Source organism: Buteo buteo, chromosome 24, assembly GCF_964188355.1.
Source record: "Buteo buteo chromosome 24, bButBut1.hap1.1, whole genome shotgun sequence".
NCBI classification, from domain to species: domain Eukaryota; kingdom Metazoa; phylum Chordata; class Aves; order Accipitriformes; family Accipitridae; genus Buteo; species Buteo buteo.
Window position 1 is genome coordinate 6,299,736 of NC_134194.1, and position 21,717 is coordinate 6,321,452.

The 21,717-nt window shown below is 41.3% G+C and overlaps 1 protein-coding gene across 2 annotated transcripts in view; it reads right to left on the bottom strand.

Annotated features, from left to right (window-relative positions):
- The window catches only part of ADAMTS2 (ADAM metallopeptidase with thrombospondin type 1 motif 2), a 189,751-nt gene that overhangs the window by 109,831 nt on the left and 58,203 nt on the right, over positions 1-21,717 (bottom strand). For both annotated transcript variants that reach the window (XM_075056671.1, XM_075056670.1), the window contains exon 3: positions 8,436-8,595. In XM_075056671.1, the coding sequence (XP_074912772.1) occupies positions 8,436-8,595 (160 nt within the window). The remainder of the gene's footprint in view (positions 1-8,435; positions 8,596-21,717) is intronic.

Below are 21,717 nucleotides of genomic sequence, written 5' to 3' on the forward strand. Positions count from 1 at the left end.
AGCAGACAAGCTTTAGGCCACTTTTAGTCAGAAAACATTTTAAACAGAAGATGTTTACTGGCATTTTCTACTAGAGCTTACTTTAGTGACGCATACCAGATGCTATTTTGTGTATTGTTATTAAACACAGAGTTTGAATCCCATGGTACAAAACAGCAAACACTACATGATAGCCATATTTTTGAATTCTCAGTTCCAGAATCCATTTCCTAAACGGATATATGGGTTGCAGAACACTTTCAGTTTGTCAAGACAGAATATTAAGGTCTTTCTATGAACAAGTCTCTCCCTCTTTGTGCCTGGCAGAGACATCAGAACCCACTGGATCATTGCCATCCTCTGTCTTTCTCAGCAGGTTGGACAACATGAACACAGCTTGTAAATAAACAAACCCCAATAGGATGACACTTCACGGAAAAACTCACCAGTAAATGTGAAATTACAAAAACCATGTGGGTGTGCACATACATTTTCATAAGCAAAAACTCCTCATATGCCTGTGGGCGGCTGCACACACTCACACATGTGAGCACTCACATGGGCTCCGAAGGCAAGGTTTGACTTATGAACTGCTGCTCTGATGAACTTTGCTCTCACACTGGGCTATTACCAGCAAGAAACAGGATCAGCTTTCACTAAAAACAAGGTTTATGTTACTCTTGTCCAAAAGGCAAATATTTTGTTCTCTCTTTCCTCCCAGGAGATCAAGAGGCTAAATTCATTAAGGATTGTGAGATCAATGGATATTGTAAGGAAGAATAAAAACAAACCTTAATGAAATCTGTTGTAAAATGTCTTCTCTCTATAAACAAACAAGTGTTGACTAAATGTAAACACAAACAAACAAGTGATTAATCAAGCTTAGTTTCACACACCCCTAGTGCTGAATTAATTGATAGAAGAACGTGAAAAATAAAATGAGCACTTTCCCCATGCTTTCATCAGAGCTTCTCACAAAAATTTTGCCGGAGTATTTGTATGAGAACTGGAAATTGTTGTTTTATAGACCAATACCAGCTTTACTATCGTTTTGTTATATTTAGCAACATTTGGTAATATTCAGCTCCAGCTGTAAGTTGTTCACAACAGTCACTTAGGAGAGCCTTATCATAGTGTTTGAATTTAGTAGAGAGACTAAAATGAACTCATTAGTTGAGAATGAAATTAATTCTGTTTTTACATTAGCTAATGATACAAGCAAACCAGTGATATTTAAATAAACATAAATAATTAAGTTGTTCACCTTTAACTCATGCATATCTGAATGGAAGTAACTTACTTCGGTAACTTGCCTCATCACCAAAACAGGAAGCCACCTCCATTCAGAATAAAAACCATTTAGCCTAAGGTACATATTTGAATCCCACTGAAATCAATTTGCCTTAAGTACCTGCTCAAAGTTAAGCATGCAATTAAGTGTTTCCTTCAAGTCCACGTGGATCTCAAACTACCTAATGAGAAAGGTGGGGACAAATACAGAAACTGAGCTTCTTAACATACTACTATTGTGTTCCTGTATTCCATGTTTAGTGACAGTTTATTCCAGGAGTGAGTGCAGTTTTGTGGAGTGTCTGGGAGAGGGAGATGACAGCTCAGCGCCAGGAATCCGTAGCGCAGCCGGCCCATGCAGCAGCGCTCTGCTCCAGCCTGTCCCTGCTCCCCGTCCCTGCTGCAGCACCGCCGCGCAGCACAGCGCTCCGCATTGCTCCACGCCACCGATTTTTACTTACGTACGAGAGGATTTATGTTACTGGTGAAACAAAATGGTGCTGCAGTGACTACAGATACGATGTCATGAAGAAATAATGATGAGAAAGTATTTAATGAACATTCAGTTGTTCTGAAAGTGATTTTTAGCATCTGGGAAAAGGAGATGTTTAATTAAAAGCAAAAATCCTTTGAAGATGCAATATACTTTCCAAAGCACTCAAAAATTCAAAAAAGTCCACTGTAAAAGTAGCCCACATAGCTTTACTGTAGTCCTGATATACGTGTGCATCACCACAAATCTTAGTTACATTAGCACTTCCACTCCCCTCCGAAAAAACACAGCAAAATGACTAGTATTAAGAAAAAAAAAGTTCAATTAATTTCATAATTATTTTATTTCCTGGCAAAAGAAAACTGACTGTCCCAGAAGGACTGTAAGGGTTGACTTTTTACCTAAGACCATTCTGCGGCCCAGCTAAGGCCACCCACTGGGGGGGGGTGAGTCTATGGTAGAAAATTCCATCAACTCTGAAAAAAAGAGGCTATTCCTTGTATTTCACACCAAGCACATGTAAGACCAGTGTTCATTAGCCTTAACCTAATCATCCCAGATGATTTATTGTGCTGATATAAAAATAGAAACCTTTAGATTTATCCTGAAGTTTCATATTAAAATTGCTGCAAGGGTCTTATTTGCCTGTGCTAGCAAAGAACTGCTTCATCAGCTGCACCTATGGTTGGGAAGGGTGACATCCAATGGCCTAATACCACTTTCTGGAGACTTGTTTTTCATGAGTGCATAACCTTGCTTCTTATTCAAAAGTTGATTCGCAACTGAATTCTCAATCTTTCTCTTCCCAGAAAAGCCCCATGAATCTGCAATGTGAAATTCAGAGAAAACCCAAGACAGGAGAGAAAGACAGATGTATTTATCATGCACAGATGATATAGGAAGGAGACAAAAAATATTGCCATCAGTGCCTTACTGACTGCAAAATAAGAAAGCAGTAATTAATCAGCAGGAGCACACGCTGAGAGGAAATATTGATTGTATTTGGAGAAACTTCAGTTTCCTGAAGGAACTGTTCCCCTGCAAAGGTAACCAGGAAAGTTTCTGTAAATTAGAATGGCAACTAGCCAGCCTGCAGCCACTCTGAGTGTCGTTTCAGGCAATCCAGAAAAATATACACCAGATGCACGTTGGTTTCTAAAAAGTAATTTAAATACATTAGTAAATCAATGGCATTGACAGTTTGATGGACTATGATGGAGGAGTCTTCCTCTGAAATATCATCTTTAAAACCTGCAAAGCTCTGGCAACCGAGTTGTTACTTTGTCATATTTTTAACTTTTTCATCTTTTCCAACAACTTCTAGTGTTTGGTTGTTTCAGCTTAAATTGACATGGATTTCTCTCCTGCTGAATTGGGCCCCAACCCCTCGGGACTCCCGAACGTCCCATCAGTGTGAGGAGGAGGAGGAGGAGGAAAGGCTTTTGTCCTTTTGCGTCATGGAGAGGCAAGAGATGTCAGTAACAGGACTGAGGAGCAGCTCTGCTCTGATGAGGTTTGGGTATCTGTCAGAAAGGAGCCGGTTGCCTCTGTTGAGTAGAAGCAGCAACTTATTTCTGTCCTTTTACCTGACTGGTATGCATTTATGGCCAGGGGGCTGTTAGCCACCCTCGACATAAAAAAAGGAAACAGTAGTAGAATTAAATAACATAAAGAAAACTATGGGGTTTGCCCCAAGAAGTACATCATGTGGTCACACAAAATGTTCACATCTTTCAGCACCCAGCCACCACCCCTCTGAAGGTCTGACCACAAAGAAACCCAAGTATTGCCATGGGAAGGGGTCACGAGTCTCCAGCAGAGGCTGTGAGTCTGTCCATCCCTTCAGCCCAGAGTATATTCATGATGGGACTTGTGTCAGGTTGGGTTTGGCCATTCCAAGGGATTTAATTAGCAGTTAAAGAAACAACAATCTGCCTGCTTTAAGCACATTTGAAGAGTTACCTTGCTGTCTTCCTCAGTAATAAACTGTTCTTGGCTAAGGTCATCTTTCATCTGCACAGTAAATAAAACTGTCAACCATAGCTGAGTTTCTGTTCCTCATCAGTTAAGCAATACAATAAAACTCAGAGCAGTGTATTTAGACAATGATTTTGAGAGAGAAGGCAAACGTTAAGGAAGTTTTAGTATAATCATTTCCTCTCGGTTGATCAACATAACAGACACAGTAATTTAGCTGGGGAAATGTGATATTAAAGCTTACAAGCCTAATAATCAGATTGTCTTCAGAGGCAAAAACCAAGCTGGTTTTCCAGACCTCACCATAACCATTCATTAAATACTTACCATCTCTTCACTTAACATCTAAAGAACATTTAAGCAAAAACCCAGCAGTTTCAAGAAAAAACAACCTCCTCTAGCTTGCTTATTTAATCCTAGTTCTATCATGTAGGAAGTTTTACTGCTGTCAAGCAACATTTCTCATCTTTCTAAGAAGGAATTCAACTGGAAATATTAAAATATTTTCAACATGTTACTTATTTTTATCTAGAGGAAGATAAATTATTATATGCATGCAAGTAGTAAAAGCAGTTGCCAGAAAAAATAGGGTTTATTCCCACCATACCTGCAATACATCAACCACTACATGAAAATACTTCTCTCTCCAAAACAATTAGCCTAATTTGTAGTGAGCTCGCGCAGACTTTCACAGTACTACTCTGCTGCAGATTATTACTTGCCTAAAATATGATGCTTACATTTTTCCAGTACGTTAACAAATAGGATTGTTTGAGAGGGGAAAAAAGGTAGAAATATTACACCCTTTACTCTGTGATTCTCGCAGACACCAGAAAATCCTACGCCAGTCAAAATGCAATGATTCAGGCTGCCAAAACACGTATTTACTTTTCCCAATATTCTGACTGCGTTCTACCTAAATGCAGAAGCAAACCTAGTACGGCCTGAAACCAGACTAGAGCTCTGCCACTCGTTTCACGTCCATTCTCCCCCAGCACATTCCACTTCTTAAAACCCAGCACGTCAGCAGAGCCTTCATAAAACAAGATGCATACCTTGATCTCTCCAGGGCTTAGGAGGCTGTGGTTTTTGTTTGTTCATATTTTTTAAACAGATGGAATAAAATCTCAATTTCCCTTACTGTAATAAAAAAGATAGATAATAGCGTATGCGAAATGCTAGAAAAACCCTGCTGTCAGGTCCCCCTCACCATACCTGTTAGCACAATCTGCTTCCACGGTTGGGAAAATGCAAGGGTTTTTTTTTAATTTATGCATTAATCCACCCTCACAACCAGTCGATGGATCTTCCATTAGTCCTAGTTGTCTTTTGGGGAAGATCAGCTGCTCATCAGCTTCACGGACCTTTCTCCTGCTGTCCTTCAGCTCTGCGTTGGAGCTCTCTGCCTGGGCAGCCATGGGGGCACACATGTTGACTTGGGGTACTGAGACCTCTAACAAACCACCACCCAGAAGAACTGCATTTAGGAGGCTACGTCCCCATACAGATTCATTACGAGAATAACTAAAGTTAGAGCAAGTTTGACCCCAAAGTCTCAGATGACTAAACAAGACCACCCGCTCAGGCAGCACGTTGGGCATGAAGAGCTCTTCACTCCTGTAGGGAGACCGCACGGGGCACCGTGCCCCGTGCGCAGCTGGGATCTTCTGCTCCACAGACCCAGCCCCACTTCTGCAAGGGAGAACCTGGAGAGATTTTCCTAACAGCAGCATCCAACGGGCCCGCTGACTGTGGGAGTAAATCCCGAAGCCCTTGTGCCATGCGAGGTCCGGCGTGACCACTGCCCAGCGCAAGCCCCAAGTTCCTTGAAACGACGACTGACCCACCCAGTTCCAAGTTCATGGAGCTTTCAATTCCTTCACCTTCTGTTTCATTGGGGAGAAAACAGCTTGTCCTATTTCTTGTGAAATAAGTGCCAGAGATAGGAATATTTATAAGGAATTTTCATCTATCTATCCAAACCCAAACATTCAAAAATCATGACTCACAATCCCCTCCTAAATCATGGGATTAAATTAACATATCATGGGATTTTGAAAGATGCTGCCTTAAAAATTATGGAATACCATATACTTTGTGTTAGTTATTACTTTAAAATATTTATACAGTCAGAAACTACAAAGTTTTTATCAACAGTTAAAAGAGCCAGAAGATCACCTAGAGAAAAAAAAAACATAATCATCACATATTCATAAGATTCCTGGAGGCTGGACCTTTAAAAATAGTCCAAGTGTTACAATTCATCACATGTAAATTTATGGGACTTGGCAACAATGCAGTTGTCTCCAGGGATGGTGGAAGAGGGGGGAGTGCTCTTGGTTAACCTCTTTTTTTTTTTTTTTTTTTAAAAATAGATACAGCATGCTGAAAGTGCCCTACTAAGTATTTCCTAAATAAGCCCATTGATTAATTTAGAGCACTATGGAAACATGCAGCACAGCATGCTTATCAACACTCAGTCACTAAATATTTTGACGTTTGTTAACCAAAACTAGATGCATTCTGGAAAACTGATAAATAAAATTACAATTTTTGAAAGCATGTCCTTTCCATGTCTGTTGCCTAGAGCAAATCAGAGGTGGGAAGCCAGGTTTAATAAAAAGTAGAGAACAGACCAGTTTTGGAGTGACCATTCATTTTTTTTGTTAAAGGCAAAGAGAATTTCCTGGAAAAAGAACTCTGTACAGTACAGTGGGGTTTTTTCCAAAATAAAAACTAATCTTTAATCAATTTTACAAATCAAAAGATGGTAGATGGAAGGGAAGATTACTTCTCTGAGCATTTTTTCCTTATTTTAAAATTTGAAACATGAAAAATCACAACTATTCCTACCCATCACCGATACCTGCTGTTCCAGACATGGTCAGTGCTACCTCTCAGCCTGGCCTGCACGAGGTCAGCCTCGCTTTTGCTTTTTAATCCCACAGTGCTGGCTGACGGCTATTATTATTTTGGTCCTTTATACCGGAGCCTACAAACTTCAGCCTTTAAGTGAGCACACAGCACAGGTGAGGTGACAGACGCAGAAGTCTGGTGGCATCACGCACCGCATGCAGCTTTGCTGCCAGTCACGGCAGGCAGCCCACGAGCAGCCCTGCCATCAGCTCCACGAGAAGCCACGCAGCACGGCGCTGCGTTTCGGAGAGGTGTTTTCAGATATTGCTGTCAGAGCCTTCCTCTAGCAGGTACCGCATGCCAATAACTGGAGCTGATCTACAGTTTATGCTTTTCTGTGTACCAGACTCCTACTCTTGAGGAATATTTACCATCCAAAAACAAAAATACTGCCATAAGGTGTGAATAAAATCAAGTCTCTTTTGTTTAAGAGGAAACACAGTGACTGGCTGATATTTTCCAACACTGCAATAATTTTATAAACATCTACTAACAGAGTAACTTCCATCCTGTGATTCTGGGATTGCGGTACTCAGACTCCTGCATTCCCCAACTCTGCTCCAGAATGAGTACAAGGGCAATCAGAAGAGCCCACATAGCACTGCATCAGTCACAAAACTCATGGGCCGTTTTGATGGCCAAAGTGGAAAAAGAAGTTAGTTGAATGCTATTACTTGCTTTCTTTTTTCTCCCCGTTCTGACTTGAACATTGAGAAATTTATATTGTTCACTTGGTCCTCGTTTCAGAGCCTCATCTTTATGACTACCTGTTCCTTCAAGTGGTTTCTGAGGACTTCTATATGCAAGACTAGAGTATACGGTAGAATTTTTACAACAGGTACCATACTCTTTGTGTTTTGAAAATGATTAATGTAGCACAGTAGCGGGATGGGGATCACTGGGAAGATTTCTACAAAGGACAATCTAACACACTGCATTATACTTGAAAATGTACTACACTGAAATCAGATAATACTAGGGTATGAGTGGCAAATAACTCTGCAGTTTGGTACACCCATTTGGAACAAAAATGTAGCTATTTTGTTGTTTCCACTCAAACGACCCAGTTAATCTCAGTGTTAACATCAGCTGTCAAAACATCCACTTACCAGATTTGCATCCTTTATTTATTCAGAATAAAATGTGTGACATCCAAGCAGTTACCAGAGAAATAGAAAATACTACATAGAATGGGTGTTTACATTTAAGCTCCTGTTATTCCATCACTGTCTACCACATACTTAGCACGTTAAATTCCACACTCGGAAACACATAAATAAATCAAGAAAGTTTCTGCTCATATCTGAAGATACCATTATTTCCCTGTTGGGATTAAATCCAGTGAAGACACTGTCAATGAGGAGCCCACGTACCGTATCAGCCTTGTTGTGTCCTTGCTGCAACCTTCCAACACGGCCTTTGCAAAACCAGCAATGCTACCTGTCCCCAGCAGGCACAGGCACCTCTGCACTGCTGCTTCATCCACCATCCCCTTCTGCTCTGACCCGGGGACTCAGCCAGACACATGATTTTATGCTATCTCCAGAGCCAAGGAAACTCTTTAAAGCATACACAGTTCCACCTGGAGATGGTTTTGGCTGCTGCAATGCTTGCCTACCCCTAGTAAAGTGTTCAACTCCTTCCCTACCTTTTCATCCATAGAGGGAGAAGAACGCATTTCCATTTTCGAGGATAAAAAAGCCAGAGATAGCAGACCACACTGGCTACGTGCCTTCAGCTACACTTTATACATCAGCTGGCATTAACATCTCTGCCTTACCTTTATACAGGGTATCCACATTCTCAATCGGAAGCTGCTTCTTGGCAGCTGCTCTGCGATAGACCACGTGCGTTCTGCCTCCTCCCTCCTCCTCCTCCTGGGCCCCCTTCTCCAGAGGTTCAATGAAGAACTCGTCCTTGTCTGTGCGAATCATGCCAGCCTGCAGCAACAGGGCAGAGATCGAACATTTTGCGTTACTGCACATACAGCAGACGTTGTGAGTAAACAGTTACAATATGCTTAAGCACACTTTAGTGCTCCCTAGAGAGCAATTAGGATGCAGAGAGGAAACCAGGTGAATTCTTTATTAGAGCAAAACAAAACATCATTTCCCCAACTTGACAAGAAAGGACAAAAGGTATAACCCTGAACCAAAAGGACTTCTCCTCGAACCACAGGAGCAAAGTACAGGTCTAAAAATCTGTCTAGGAAATACACTCCCCATTAGAAACCAGCTACAATGAAAGTTACTACGACCTTAGCCATCAGTCAGGCCCAGACTGCTCCAGTGTTACTATCTGTGCTAAAAAAAGGATCCGTTCAGAGCCATAAGCCGGTCCTGATGTGCAGTTCAACAGCCAAAAAACATAGTCAGCCTTTCTGTTCAGAAGCAAGACAGCAAAGTACTACATCTCACAGGCAGGCAACTAAGCTTTGTGATTATTTCCCCCTTGACACAAAGGGTTCAGCTGACAAAATACTCTTTGAAGAATTACCCACAACTAGTTTAAAAAAGGTGTCAGTAGTGCATTGCTAAGAAATAAAAACTTATTCAGACCAGACCAGATACCCTGGTATGAAAAAAAGATAAATTTGCATTTCTACAGAGCCCCTCAAACGAACATCACCCAAGTGATTCTCACTGTGTTCAGGGGAAACCCTCATAAAGACTGAAAACTTTAAAAACAAAAAGTCTTTTAGTCATCTTCATGCAGGTGAAAGAACTTGGGCACCTATATCGCCTGCATTTATCTCCTCTTGCAGTCCTGCCCTACTGCAGAAGGTCACAGCAGCCACTAGCTGGCTTGCAGAGATGGTTGGCTTGAACCAATTTTTCAGCGTATGTTTGCACATCTGTGTTTGAGATCTTAAACTAATGAACTCTTAGTTTGTAAACAGAAAGTCTTACTATTAATATGAAATAAATGGTTTAGATTATTATAGAAAGAAGCCCCAAATCCAACCTTCAGAAGCTCCTTCTTCACACTTTTTCCCCACTCTGCCCACTGATGACCCTGGAGTCACTGGACTTTCAGACTGGGCACAGGAGAAGATCTCGACACTGTGACACACTTCATCTTGGTATCTGAGCTTCTGGGAACCTAAATCCTCTGCTGAGTGAAGCCCTACCTCAAGCTTCCAGGAGAACCAGTTTGGCTCCTTTGAATCCAGTATCTTCACTTGAAACAAGTATCATCTAAACACTCTTATCATATCCCAGCACTAAATTTCTCATACAACACATATTTTTCTTCTACAAGCAGCAAACTACATTCCTACTGCTATAAATACAGTATGTTCTTTGGTTCCCTCCTTGGAAAAATGTCAGGTTCATTTGTCATGTCTTAACTTACATTAGGCAAGATTTCCAGTCCCAGATTTCATATATATAATGTATACAAAAACAGATTGAAGGGGAAAGATTAAAGAAGCAAAATTATATCGAAGCAATTTAAACTGATGCCATCCTGCCTGTATAAAGGAAACTGAATTTGAAATCCTGTCCTGTTTCTTCTTATCTAATTTAGATTCTACATCAGACACAAAAAAGGTGAGACAGGCTCAGCAGCTCAAGGAAGCTAAGACAACCAAGAAAGTAAGTGCTGAACCCAGAGAGACAGCAACTGATCTTTTACTGTAAAGAGGAATACATGAAAAATTCAGAAATCATGTTATTCTCCTTTTAATGTATATTTTAATTGTACACAGACACACTTCTTCTGGATATTAAATATTATACCCAGAAATTTTAAAGTCTTTTTATGAGAAATGCACAACTAAAGATCAAGAAGGAACAAGCATTTGCCTGCTCAATTGCACGGAGTACGATGCATATGCCATACATACGCCCAGGAGAAATACACAGAGAGCTTGACTGTCACGTAGAAAAACAGTGATTTTGTTTTTTGCAAGTAAGCTACATGGTTGTGCACACGTTCATATGTATTTCTGGATTTATTAAACCTACTATTAACTAAGCAGCTAATGCCAGATCTTAGTTTAAAATGCAGACCATACTTCAGGATCCTGGGGAAAACACTGCTGTACACTGTGTGCAGCAGGGGTTACTGATGGGAGTTTGGATGAATTTAGATCTTGTAGGAAAATTAACAGATAGGCCACTTCTACAATCAGTAGTTGAACTGATTAGACAGAAGAACAACTTTTATAGGTGAACTTTAGCTTCCAGGGCATGGTGGCCTTTTGGAAAAGACAACATCTGGTCAAAATGAAGATTCCCACCCTGAGAAGATGAAGGCAACAACCTGGGACAGACTGTAAGACTAATAGACATATTTGAACGCTGGTTCCCAAGTTATAAAACCAGTGGTCAAACACTGATGTTTCCTGCAGATCACTGTGCCTGGTGCTGGCCCTTTTGCATGCAGGGGGATTCATGTGGCACTGAATACTGCCAAATAGCAGGCCATCCTTCAGGTGCTCTTATTTCACACTCTGCTTCTTGGATAGACACGACATCACACTGTACATTCCCATGGCAGTATTCTCCCTAATTCTGCTGGAGTTTAGAAAGGAAGGAATTTAACCTTCCAACATGGGTGAATATTTATTTTCTTATTTTAATCTTAGACTAAAATAACTTTGTCTCTTACACAGGAATTTCTCTTTTCCTTTAGTCCTGAGAAACATATCAATTATTTTTGGTCAGAATTATTAGGAAAGAGTTAGTGTGTGCTTGAAATGTAAAAGAATTATATATTTTTATATATAGTATATCTTACATAGCCTCTGATTTAGCCAACATATTCTCATGAAATAAAATAAGAAAAAATGGTTGTTTAAGACTTTAAGAAGAAAATTCATTTAGACGGCAAGCCAGAGTTCCTACAGCAATCCACAGTTCAAGCCATCTGCCTAATAATATACCCATAGTTATAAATGATTCATTAAGAAACACACAGGGCTCCTGAATGTCTCCACCACACATTTCCTTGCTGCTTTGAGCAAGACATTTAACCTCTTTACTTCCATTTCTCCACCTCTGAACCAGCGTAACAACAGTCTTGCAGGATAATTACAAGGGCTGATTTGTTATTTTTTTGCCAAGTGCTTTGAACATGAAAAGCTCAAGATGAATTGCCTAATGCTTTTTTTCTGATACTACTCAGAACACCCTCAAAAAGCCACCGTGAAAGGGAGACTGCTTTTAGTCATCAACTCAACACCAGTGTTGCACACAGCCAAGCAAGCAACATAAAGGCATTGCTGCAGCAGCAGGGGTTTGCTCATGCCTTCCACCCATCAGTCCTGTTCTTATCCACGGATGCCATCACCCTTGTGCCAGCCTGTCATGCCAAGACAACCGTCAGACAACCACCAAGGCTATGATGACAACAGAGAGCATTAAAGTTGCTGCAATTTCCTGGAGAATGCCTCTGGACAACTAAAACAGAAATGCCATATTGTTCGAGCAAATCTGCCTTCCCTTCGACACAGGTTAGACCATAAGGACTTCAGAAAATTCTTGGGCTGTCAACTGGACATTTACTCCAGCAGATGCAAAAGCAGAATTAAGCCTTTCAATTATCAGTTTCCCCAAGTTCTGAACAGAAAAACAGCAGTTGCTTTCATGAACTAAGAGCTTAAAAGTAACTGCTAGCAACTGCATTTTTCTATCCTATACTGCTTGCCATCCATCCTGGGACTGCTGTACTTCCAGGAGTTATGAATTAGCAGTGCTTCCCCTGCGCTACCACCCTGCAGCCACACACGTGCTGTGTAATTCAGAACTAGGTGTGGAAAGGACTTCCAATTCTGGAAAAAAAGCTGAGCTGTTACCTCTTCCCCTACTCTTCTGGGACTTTTAACTTGAAACTGAAGTGAATGTGGGAACATTGCTAAATAATGATGGCAGCAGCGACTATGTCCTGTGACTAATAAAAATATAAATTAATTGAAAAAGTGTTTGCCTTTGGAATGCACCAAACTGGAGCAAAGAGCCTATAATATCCCACTATTTCCCAAAGCAGGACACCCCCGGGCCTTCCTTCCAAGGGTTTTTAGATCCCAGCTGCAAATTACTCAAGTCAAGCACTGCTTAGCATTCATTAATATGCATTAAAGACTAGAGCAGAAGACGCTTAATCAAAAGGAAACTGCAGTTCAGAGAATCAAAACCTCTGCTAAGGTTAGCAAGGCAGTTATTTAGAAGTGAAAGCCACACAGGAAAAAATTCACAAGGAAGGCAGAGAGTGACTGTCCTGTCTAATTAAGACGAGAATTACATTGATAAGCCACAAATGAGTCCATTGCAATACACAGGGCTGGGGTTTAGAGCTCCACTCATCACTTTTGGGGGTAACGGGGCTCCTGTGCATCCCTGAAGACCTGCTTCCAAGGCTTTCAAGGACCACAGGATCTACAGACACTGGCAATAGCAGCGGCCACACGGGCTTTCTGCCCAAGGTAATTACACCGGTCCCATCCACCGCGATGGAGACCTCCTCTCCAACCGAGGAGACCTGCCAATTGTTTTCCACCGCACTGCAGAGCTCAGCTGAAAAGTAGGTCTCTTCTCCAGTGTCCTCAACATCCCCAACCCCTCTTGCATTTCTAAAGACATTCTTTAAAAGTCTAATTTGACAGAAAAACTGTCTGGCGTACTTAGATCTACAGAAAACCCCAGGTTTTACAGCGTTAGCTCCCGTGGATAATTAAATGTCTCGCTGGCTCTGCACTTGGTGAGCGACTTAATTGTCTCCTCATTCCCATTCCCATCACAGCTCCCTGTTCTAGGCTGTAATGAAGTAACCCATCTAGCTGCTGCTTCAGGACTCCAGAGCCTCAGCCCATCCTGTAACTGCAAGTTTAATTAATGTTCATTTTCTTCCTCATTAGTACAGCTTTACAAAGTTTCTCATTGCCATATAAAGGCAGATTTACTTCCTAATCTCCAAGCACGTGATACAGATAGGAAGCTAAAATTAAATGCGAACAAACCTGAAATTAATATTAAAAAATCCAAGTGTCTGCTTAGTTAATTAAATCAGTAACCCACAAAAACAGAGTGTTTCAGAAACTCTTAGAAACAGTATCTCTGTAAATAGAAAGCACCCTATTTTTTTGAGTCTGTGATTCTGAAAAAGGTAACCAGCCACATGACATATCTGTGCACAAACAAATCCTAAATGCAGTCCTGAGTTTCAGGTGATTTTCTTGAGACCGAAGAGAGGTTGAAACTAGCTGATATTTGACCTCAGTGCCCGGGTTAGGAGCCTGTACCCCCTGCAATGTCAATGAAGCCTCCGGAGGGGAATTTGCAGTATGGGATCCTCCCAACAATCAATTCACAGAGAAGCAGAGAGAGGAGATTTGCGTTTCACTGTATAGTTGCCAAAAAATACTCTGTAGATTACTTGAAAGAGAAAATATTTATGTTTGCAGGACAGCATATTGGACAAGGTCTTATTCTATTTTTATATTAATGTGCCTGTACCCTAAATACACAACTGCTACACGTTTGACCAAAACTGGCACTAGTATAGCAGAGAATTTGAAAGCAAATTCCACATGTTATTTTTATTTATGATCCTTCTCCAGGTCTTAGAACCACAGGAACATGCTTTTTTCCAAACAGCAACAGATGTGTCCTCCCAACACTGAAGTCAAGTACAGAAATTTTAGTTCAATTACATTAGAATGGGCCTGATACACCAGGAGCCCTGATGACTGGAGCAAGATCACCCAGAAGTCTGCAGCAGAAGTAAGGATGTAACACAGACCTTCCAAACTCATCCCTGCCCACACGGGATCTCTCAACATTCTCAGTTCTGCAATGTATTCACTCCCAGTCATACATTACACTGATTCAGGAACAGACGCGCTTGGCGTTTTATTTCCATTTAGCTTCATTCATATAGATAACAATGAAAAAAAAAGCTTCTTATGTCATATTTGCATTTGATTCTTTGAGAACATGCCTCGAACTACTGAAGCATTGCAGAGGAAGAATTGTGCAGTGCTGCAAATTCATCTCTCTTCACAGTGAATGGAGGTACTGAAGGAATTGTAGCAAACATTTGGAACATGTTGCCACATACTGTGCTGTATGCTGCTGCTGCCCTACATCTACACTGATTTATTCAGTCCCAGGCTGGATGGGGAAGGGGAGAAAAAGAAAGTTTTTAACTGAGCATATATAATTTTATTACTGTTAGGCTAAAGGTGTACTTTTCAGCTTTTTTCCAAGTCAGTTTGCAACTAAGTTGCTTTATTTTCACATACCCTCAAAAAATTAAGTGGGGAAATAATTATGTATACACATAAGAATTACATAGACAGACTGACAGAGAGGTAGAGCCTGCTGGGTAACCCTATTAAAGCTGCAAGTTACTTAGGGCTCCTATTTATCCTCTGCAGAATGGGGATAAGGTCACATATTTAATGCACTTTGAGATCCACTAATGAAAAGCACCACACAAGAGCTATTCGTACTAGGAGTGCTTTCATGATAGGCTGCTTTCGTACAGTCCTTGTAGCTCAAGGGAGCATGGGTATCCATCCATTCATGCATCTATACGCTTCCACTGCTACCAAAAATAAAGTTTTGTCCCCAGAGCCCAGCTTAGTCACTACACAACTGCAGGTGCAATCAATAATAGCAGTGGGACAAACCTGCAGCCAATATAACCTGAAGTTAAAAGAACTGCATTAGTTTATACCAGATGAGAATCTGGACCCAAATCTTGCGTTTGTATGGTATCGGTATAACTCATTTTAGAAACGCAGAAGGGTTTTCTGCGGTTTTTAAGAGACACAATAGTGAGACACACTGTGTCTCATTCTCACCGAGCCATCAAGAAAACAGACACAATTAAAGTGATTTCACAAAACAATGCCAGCAGATTTCAAGACAAGCATCCTGGCCACAGTGCCTGGCTTTTACCAGTGGACAATGCTAAAAACATTGCTTCCAACTTCTCTGCCTTTACAAGAAAATTACCAAATTCTCACCTCTGTCACTCAGTGCCTGCCTAGGGCGAGCAGCAGTGCAGGAGACCAGGGCCATGACCCTGAGCACCATGTCCCTTCATTAAATCTCCTGCCTCTGTCCCCCACAATCTGCCCCATCCTAGCAGCCGCTCACCTCTGAATCCTGGTAGATCACAAGAGGTAAATCTCATTTTCCAAAGGTTTAGGTGTCCTGGTTTCAGCTGGCATAGAGTTAATTTTCTTTCTAGTAGCTGGTATAGTGTTATGTCTTGGATTCAGTATGAGAAGAATGCTGATAACACACTGATGTTTTCAGTTGTTGCTAAGTAGTGCTTAGACTAAGTCAAGGATTTTTCAGCTTCTCATGCCCAGCCAGCAAGAAGGCTGGAGGGGCACAAGAAGTTGGGAGGGCACACAGCCAGGGCAGCTGACCCCAACTGGCCAAAGGGGTATTCCATACCATGGGACGTCACGCCCAGTATATAAACTGGGGGGAGTTGGCCTGGGAGGGATTGCTGCTCAGGAACTAGCTGGGCGTCAGTGGGTAAGTGGTGAGCAACTGCATTGTGCATCACTTGTTTTGTATATTCCACTCCTTTTATTATTATTACTGTCATTTTATTACTGATATTACTATCATTATTAGTTTCTTCCTTTCTGTTCTATTAAACTGTTCTTAACCCACAAGTTTTACCTTTTTCCTTCCAATTCTCTCCCGGATCCCACTGGGTGGGGAGTGAGCAAGCGGCTGCATGGTGCTTAGTTGCTGGCTGGGGTTAAACCACGACATTAGGTAATACACAAAAAACATGACCTTCTGCAAAATGAGTATTTGCAGCAAATACAGAGTACAGGCTGCAAAAGTATAACAGAGACTTTGGAGCAGGCAAACTCAGAACAGACTTCCTTGCAGCTACTACACAGAGAAACAGCATCGCACCTTTGCCAGTTTGGCTTCTACCTTTCGGATGCCTCCACCATCAGCAGCAGGGACCTTGTTCCCAAAGAGTTCAGCTGCAAGAGCTGTTACAGTTCTGTAGCTTTTTAAACAGAGACAAGCAGTTCTTTCAGCTAAAATAATGCTTAAGCAAGAACATTTTGGAAGGTCTCTAGGCTTGGTGTCCACAGGTACGTGTAATTCCAAGTGGGAAAGAGGTGAGTTATTAAATAGCTGTTAAGAATGAAAATGATAAATGCAGCAGATCTTGCAGACTCAGGGGACTGTAAACTCGATTGCTGTTGTTGCAAGCAGGGAATAGTAATTGCAGTTCCCTGCAACAGAGTTTCTCAATTTTAATCTTTCGGGGAGGAAAAGCATGAATATCAAGTCCATGAATTTGCTAAAAGCAAGATCCAAAAGGATTAACTTTCCCAATTTTAACACAAGGAACCATTTGAAATAAAGCATTTCTGAGGTCACTTTGACAAAATGCATAGTTGAGTCCTACCCTCAGCAATAAAAATGAATTGATATTCTGCAAGAAAACAAAACCAGTCCGACTGGAAAGCTCTTCAGCTCAAACTCTCACAAAATGGGATGGTTGCTACACAAGTTTCTTTTCAAAAATATATTTGCTTAAGGCACAAATCACCACCCACTGAAGTCAACGGGTGCCACATTCATAAATCTCAAGGCCAGGATTCATAAATGGATTCATAAATATTAAAGCAGTTTAGTCTGACCTTCTATTTAAGACAGGCCAAAGACTTTCACCAAAGCATCGCTGCAGCCTCCCAAAAACAGTCTTTATCCTGAATTCAGCAGAGCTGGATCAGATCCATTAATGGGTAGGAAACGGAGTCTAGGTCTTTGCTACGGTAAACAAGATAAAAGGATCCAGACCACAAACTGGAGAAAAAGGTTTACTATATAAAAAAAAGTTTAATATATTAAGTCCATCTGGGTTGAAACTTAGCATTTAAAGTAATTTAAAATTACATTATCGAAATCCTGAATCTTCCCTTTAAAAGATGTCACTGCAGCAACATTTCATATTCCAAAGGAGTGCGTGAGCTGCAGAGCACAAGCTGCAGGGCAGCAGGAGCCAGCTCTGGCCTGGGCCATTCCCATCCCCTCCTGCTCCGCTGCGCTCTACCAACCCTTCTTGCACAGCAGCCCCAGCGCCCACACAACCACACAGTGAGCAGGTTCAGGAAGCTTACTCCAAAATCACCATCCTAGAAAGATGTGCACCTTGGCAGAACCAGGTCTCCCTGGTCCGCAGCTTCTGACGTTAGCTACTCCAGTGAAAGCAAGAATCCCAGCAGGTGGAAGTTCCCACCTGGGAGACAGCATCTCACACCCACTTCACACTTTTCTCTGCAACAGCTCAAAACCCAAATCCGGCCACAGGTCCAGGGGTGACCAATGCAGTTATTCATGGCTTGGAAATCAGATAGGGTCCTTCTCTGCTAAATGTAAGTTTTACTTAAACTGGATGCCCATAAGGGTGAGGGGAAACAAAAGCACCAAAAGTTTGCTATAGCTGGGGCTTGTTTTCCTTTCCACATCCTATAGACAGGCTTATTTTAACCTTCCTTCTCTTTCTTACCCTGCATTGGAGGAATGAACCTGGAAAGGGGTTATCCAAATGAGAGCATGAAAAACTAATGAGACATGAGCTTTCAATTTTATACTGCACTCAGTTGTAGGCTCTCAGTACAAGATGTCAACAAAGTGCAAGATTCAGTACAGAAACTAAAATAATTAATCCCTGGAGGAACAGGCTTATTAAGAAGGATTAAATCAAAGAATTAATGTGCACTATTCGTCTATATGACAAAGAGGAAGGGAGGCATATGATAACTCTCCAAGATTTGAAAGCATAGAGAGAATAAGAGTTGCTGATGAGAAAAGCTTGGACATACCAGGAAACAAACAAAAAAAGAAACTGTGATAGAAATTTTAGCTTGCAATGCTATAGGCAATCTTATGCAGCTTAAAAAAACAAACAAACAAATAAACAAAAAAAACCAAAAAAAAAAACAAAAAAAACCCAAAACCCAAAAAAACTCAAAACCTTGTCTGTAAAAATCTTTAAATTAACATTCCTTATTCTTTACATTGCACTAGTACCTACAGTTCAAGGAACAAAAGTTAGGCATTGCACAATAACAAATACATTTTAGCAGACTTCCACAGAGGAAGAAATAAAGAACATCAGCTAAGCCCAAACCAGGCTCAGGGAACTCGGCAGTAGCTGGCGATCTATGTCCTTGGAAAAGCGAAATCAAACGTGAGCTGGACCTCTTCTGTGAGCCCCTTGCTTGAGCGGAGACAGCCCAGCCTGTCCCAAGGCTCTGCTCCATCCTGACCGAGCCAGCCAGGCAAAGGGGAGTTTCAGGGCAGTGGGAGCTTGGCTGTAGCTGGAAAGAAGCTGGAGGCTCTCCATCCCTAACTGCACAGGCTAGCCACAAAAACAGAAGCCAGACAGACCACCCAGAGACACGTGACACAAACTCCTCACTGCTACAAGTGAAATAAAGTGCATTCTCATATAAATGAATACCATTCCTTAAGGGCAATGTATAGGCATCCATATGGCAACCTGACTGCTAGAACAAATGCGGTGGATCTCATAGCATGTCTAGAGGTCTCTTAGGAAGCACTGGGGAGGAGTTGGTGCTCATCATCATTATGGGCCTGAGGACAGGGATTCAAGTTGCAAGCTGAAACCAGGAGTTTCATCATGGCATTGTTTTAATGTTCCCAGTCTGATGAAAAGGCAAGTCAGACAGTGCATGGCTGAGGAAATGAGCTGTGGATTCAGTGGATATGGAAACAAGAGTTGGGATTCACCAGTCATTGGAAAAACTCTGGAATGGATAAAGTCTGTCCAGGAGAGATCAGTTTCTCCCATATCATCACTGTATTGTGTACTGGAAAGGCTGTAAAGAGCACTTTAAATAAAAGGAGGGGAGGGTACAGAAGGGCAAGTATGATGTGTACTGGTAAGAGTGTTATCAGACACTGGGTGAAAACACAACGGTCTGGGGACACTGTAACAGCAGGATAGGAAGCACACAGGAACACACCAGCCTGCCAGTGGAGAAGAGAGCCCAGAATTAACTCAGATTAACCATTTAATCATGTCAAAGAAGAATCCAGTATCCCTCTAGATTAAATTCTACGTGTATATAGGAAAAGAACAGTATAGGGCAATACTATCAACTGACCAGGACAGCAACAGCAACTGAGATACACTGAGGGAGAACAGAAGCGCCTCAAGGGCAGAAAGCACATAGCAATGAAAAGTGTCTACAACCGCTACGGTGACTGGGCAAATACCATCTTGGGGAGCAGTGCTGAGGATAGATTTTTAAGTGTCATTAATGATTGCTTCATGACGCTCTTGAGACCAAGCTCCGCAAAGGGGAGGCAGCCCTCGACTGCCTGAGCAGTGTGGTTGAACTGTTGCTGTTGAATACTCAGTAGCACGGACCACAACGTGCTTGTGTTTGATGTCCTGTCAAGAGCAACTAAATGTGTAATATTTCTGCTGCAGTGTTAAGTTCCAGCAAGGATGACTACAGAAGAATAAAGGAACTTGTTAAAAAGGAATTAAATGGGCACCTAAAAGAGAATCTCATTGCAGGCAGCATTGAACCATTTAAAGACAGTGTATTGAAGGCCCGGTGCAAGTGCATACCATCCACCAAAAAAAGTTCAGGAAGAGCAAATGAAAGTCAGCATTGCTAAACAGCAAGGCAAGGGAGGGTTATTGGAAGCATATAGGCATCATACCAAAAAAAAAAGAGCCCAAATTAGGAAAATTGAAAGGGTCATAAACTGGCAGATTGAAGGTAAAATCACAGTAAGGCAAGCCAAAAGAGAGTCTGAGGAATAACTTGCAAAAAGCGTAAAAACTAATCATAAAACCTTTCTGAAATACATCAGGAGTTGAAAACTCATCAGGGTATCTGTAAGGCCAAAAGATTATCCAGGTTTAAAGGAGCACTCAGAGACAGTACCATAACAGCAAAATTAAATGAGGCTCTTCAAAACATGCTCACCTTAGAGAACCTGGCAGAAGCCCCTATGTAGGAGCTCTCTCCATCTAAGGTTGAACTGAAGGATCTGCCTCAAACTGAAAAATCAGAAGAGGAGGTTATACAATAAAATCTACAATGAAGGGGTCACAGGACTTCATCCTGACCAAACTAAGAAATGAAACAGTCCAGCTACTGCATGTGTCATGGTTTGCTTCAGAACCAGAGGACTGAGTGCAAATGAAAACGCAAAGCCAGGTTCTAAGAGGAGCTTCTGAAGAGAACTTGGGTACAAAGACAAATAAGCCTGACAGATGATAGGGGTATGGCTTCATACAACACACATTTCAGTTTCGGAACCCCTTGCCATAGGAGCTGTCTACTAAGAAAACAGAAGGCTACTAATGCTAAGACTCCAAAGACAATCACTCACTACTGGCCAGTTTTGAAGACAAGATAAGGACTTACACAGATATCTGGTCCAACACAGTATAGCTCATGTGATTTTGTCTTTCTGTCAGCTTGATCACCTCCAGGTTTTTATGGTTTTTGCTGTTTGTGCTTTTCCTGATATTTTTCTTCTCTACTCCCTCCAAGGCTGCAGCTACTAATAAAACAATTTAATATTGTCTGAATTGAAGGACAAGTTCCCCCTGCCTGTTCCTTAGACTATGGCTCCAGTAACCATAAACATTTCACCAAACTCCAGGCAGCACAAAAGAACTTAAAATACTCACATGCACACATAAAACTCTAAAGGATACAACCACAGTTAGATAATAACTGTAGAAACACGTAAAATTAGCAAGAGTTGAAGTAGAAGGTAGACTGTTAATAACATTTTATTTTGGAAAACAAAAAGCACTTATACTCTTAGGCAAAAGTTAAAAGAAAAGTGCCTGTTTTCTCAAAAAATTAGAAATGAAGGTCCAACCTTTTTGCAGCAGCTAGCAACTAGATAGTCAGAAGTTGGACACAACATACACTGAGTCAAATGGAGCCTATAAAGCATGCACTCCCTGAAAATAAGAGACTATGGAAAATAAACACAAAGAAAGAAGCGTAAATCAGCCTGTAAATGTTTCAGAACTACTAGAAATCAAATTACATACCATATGTC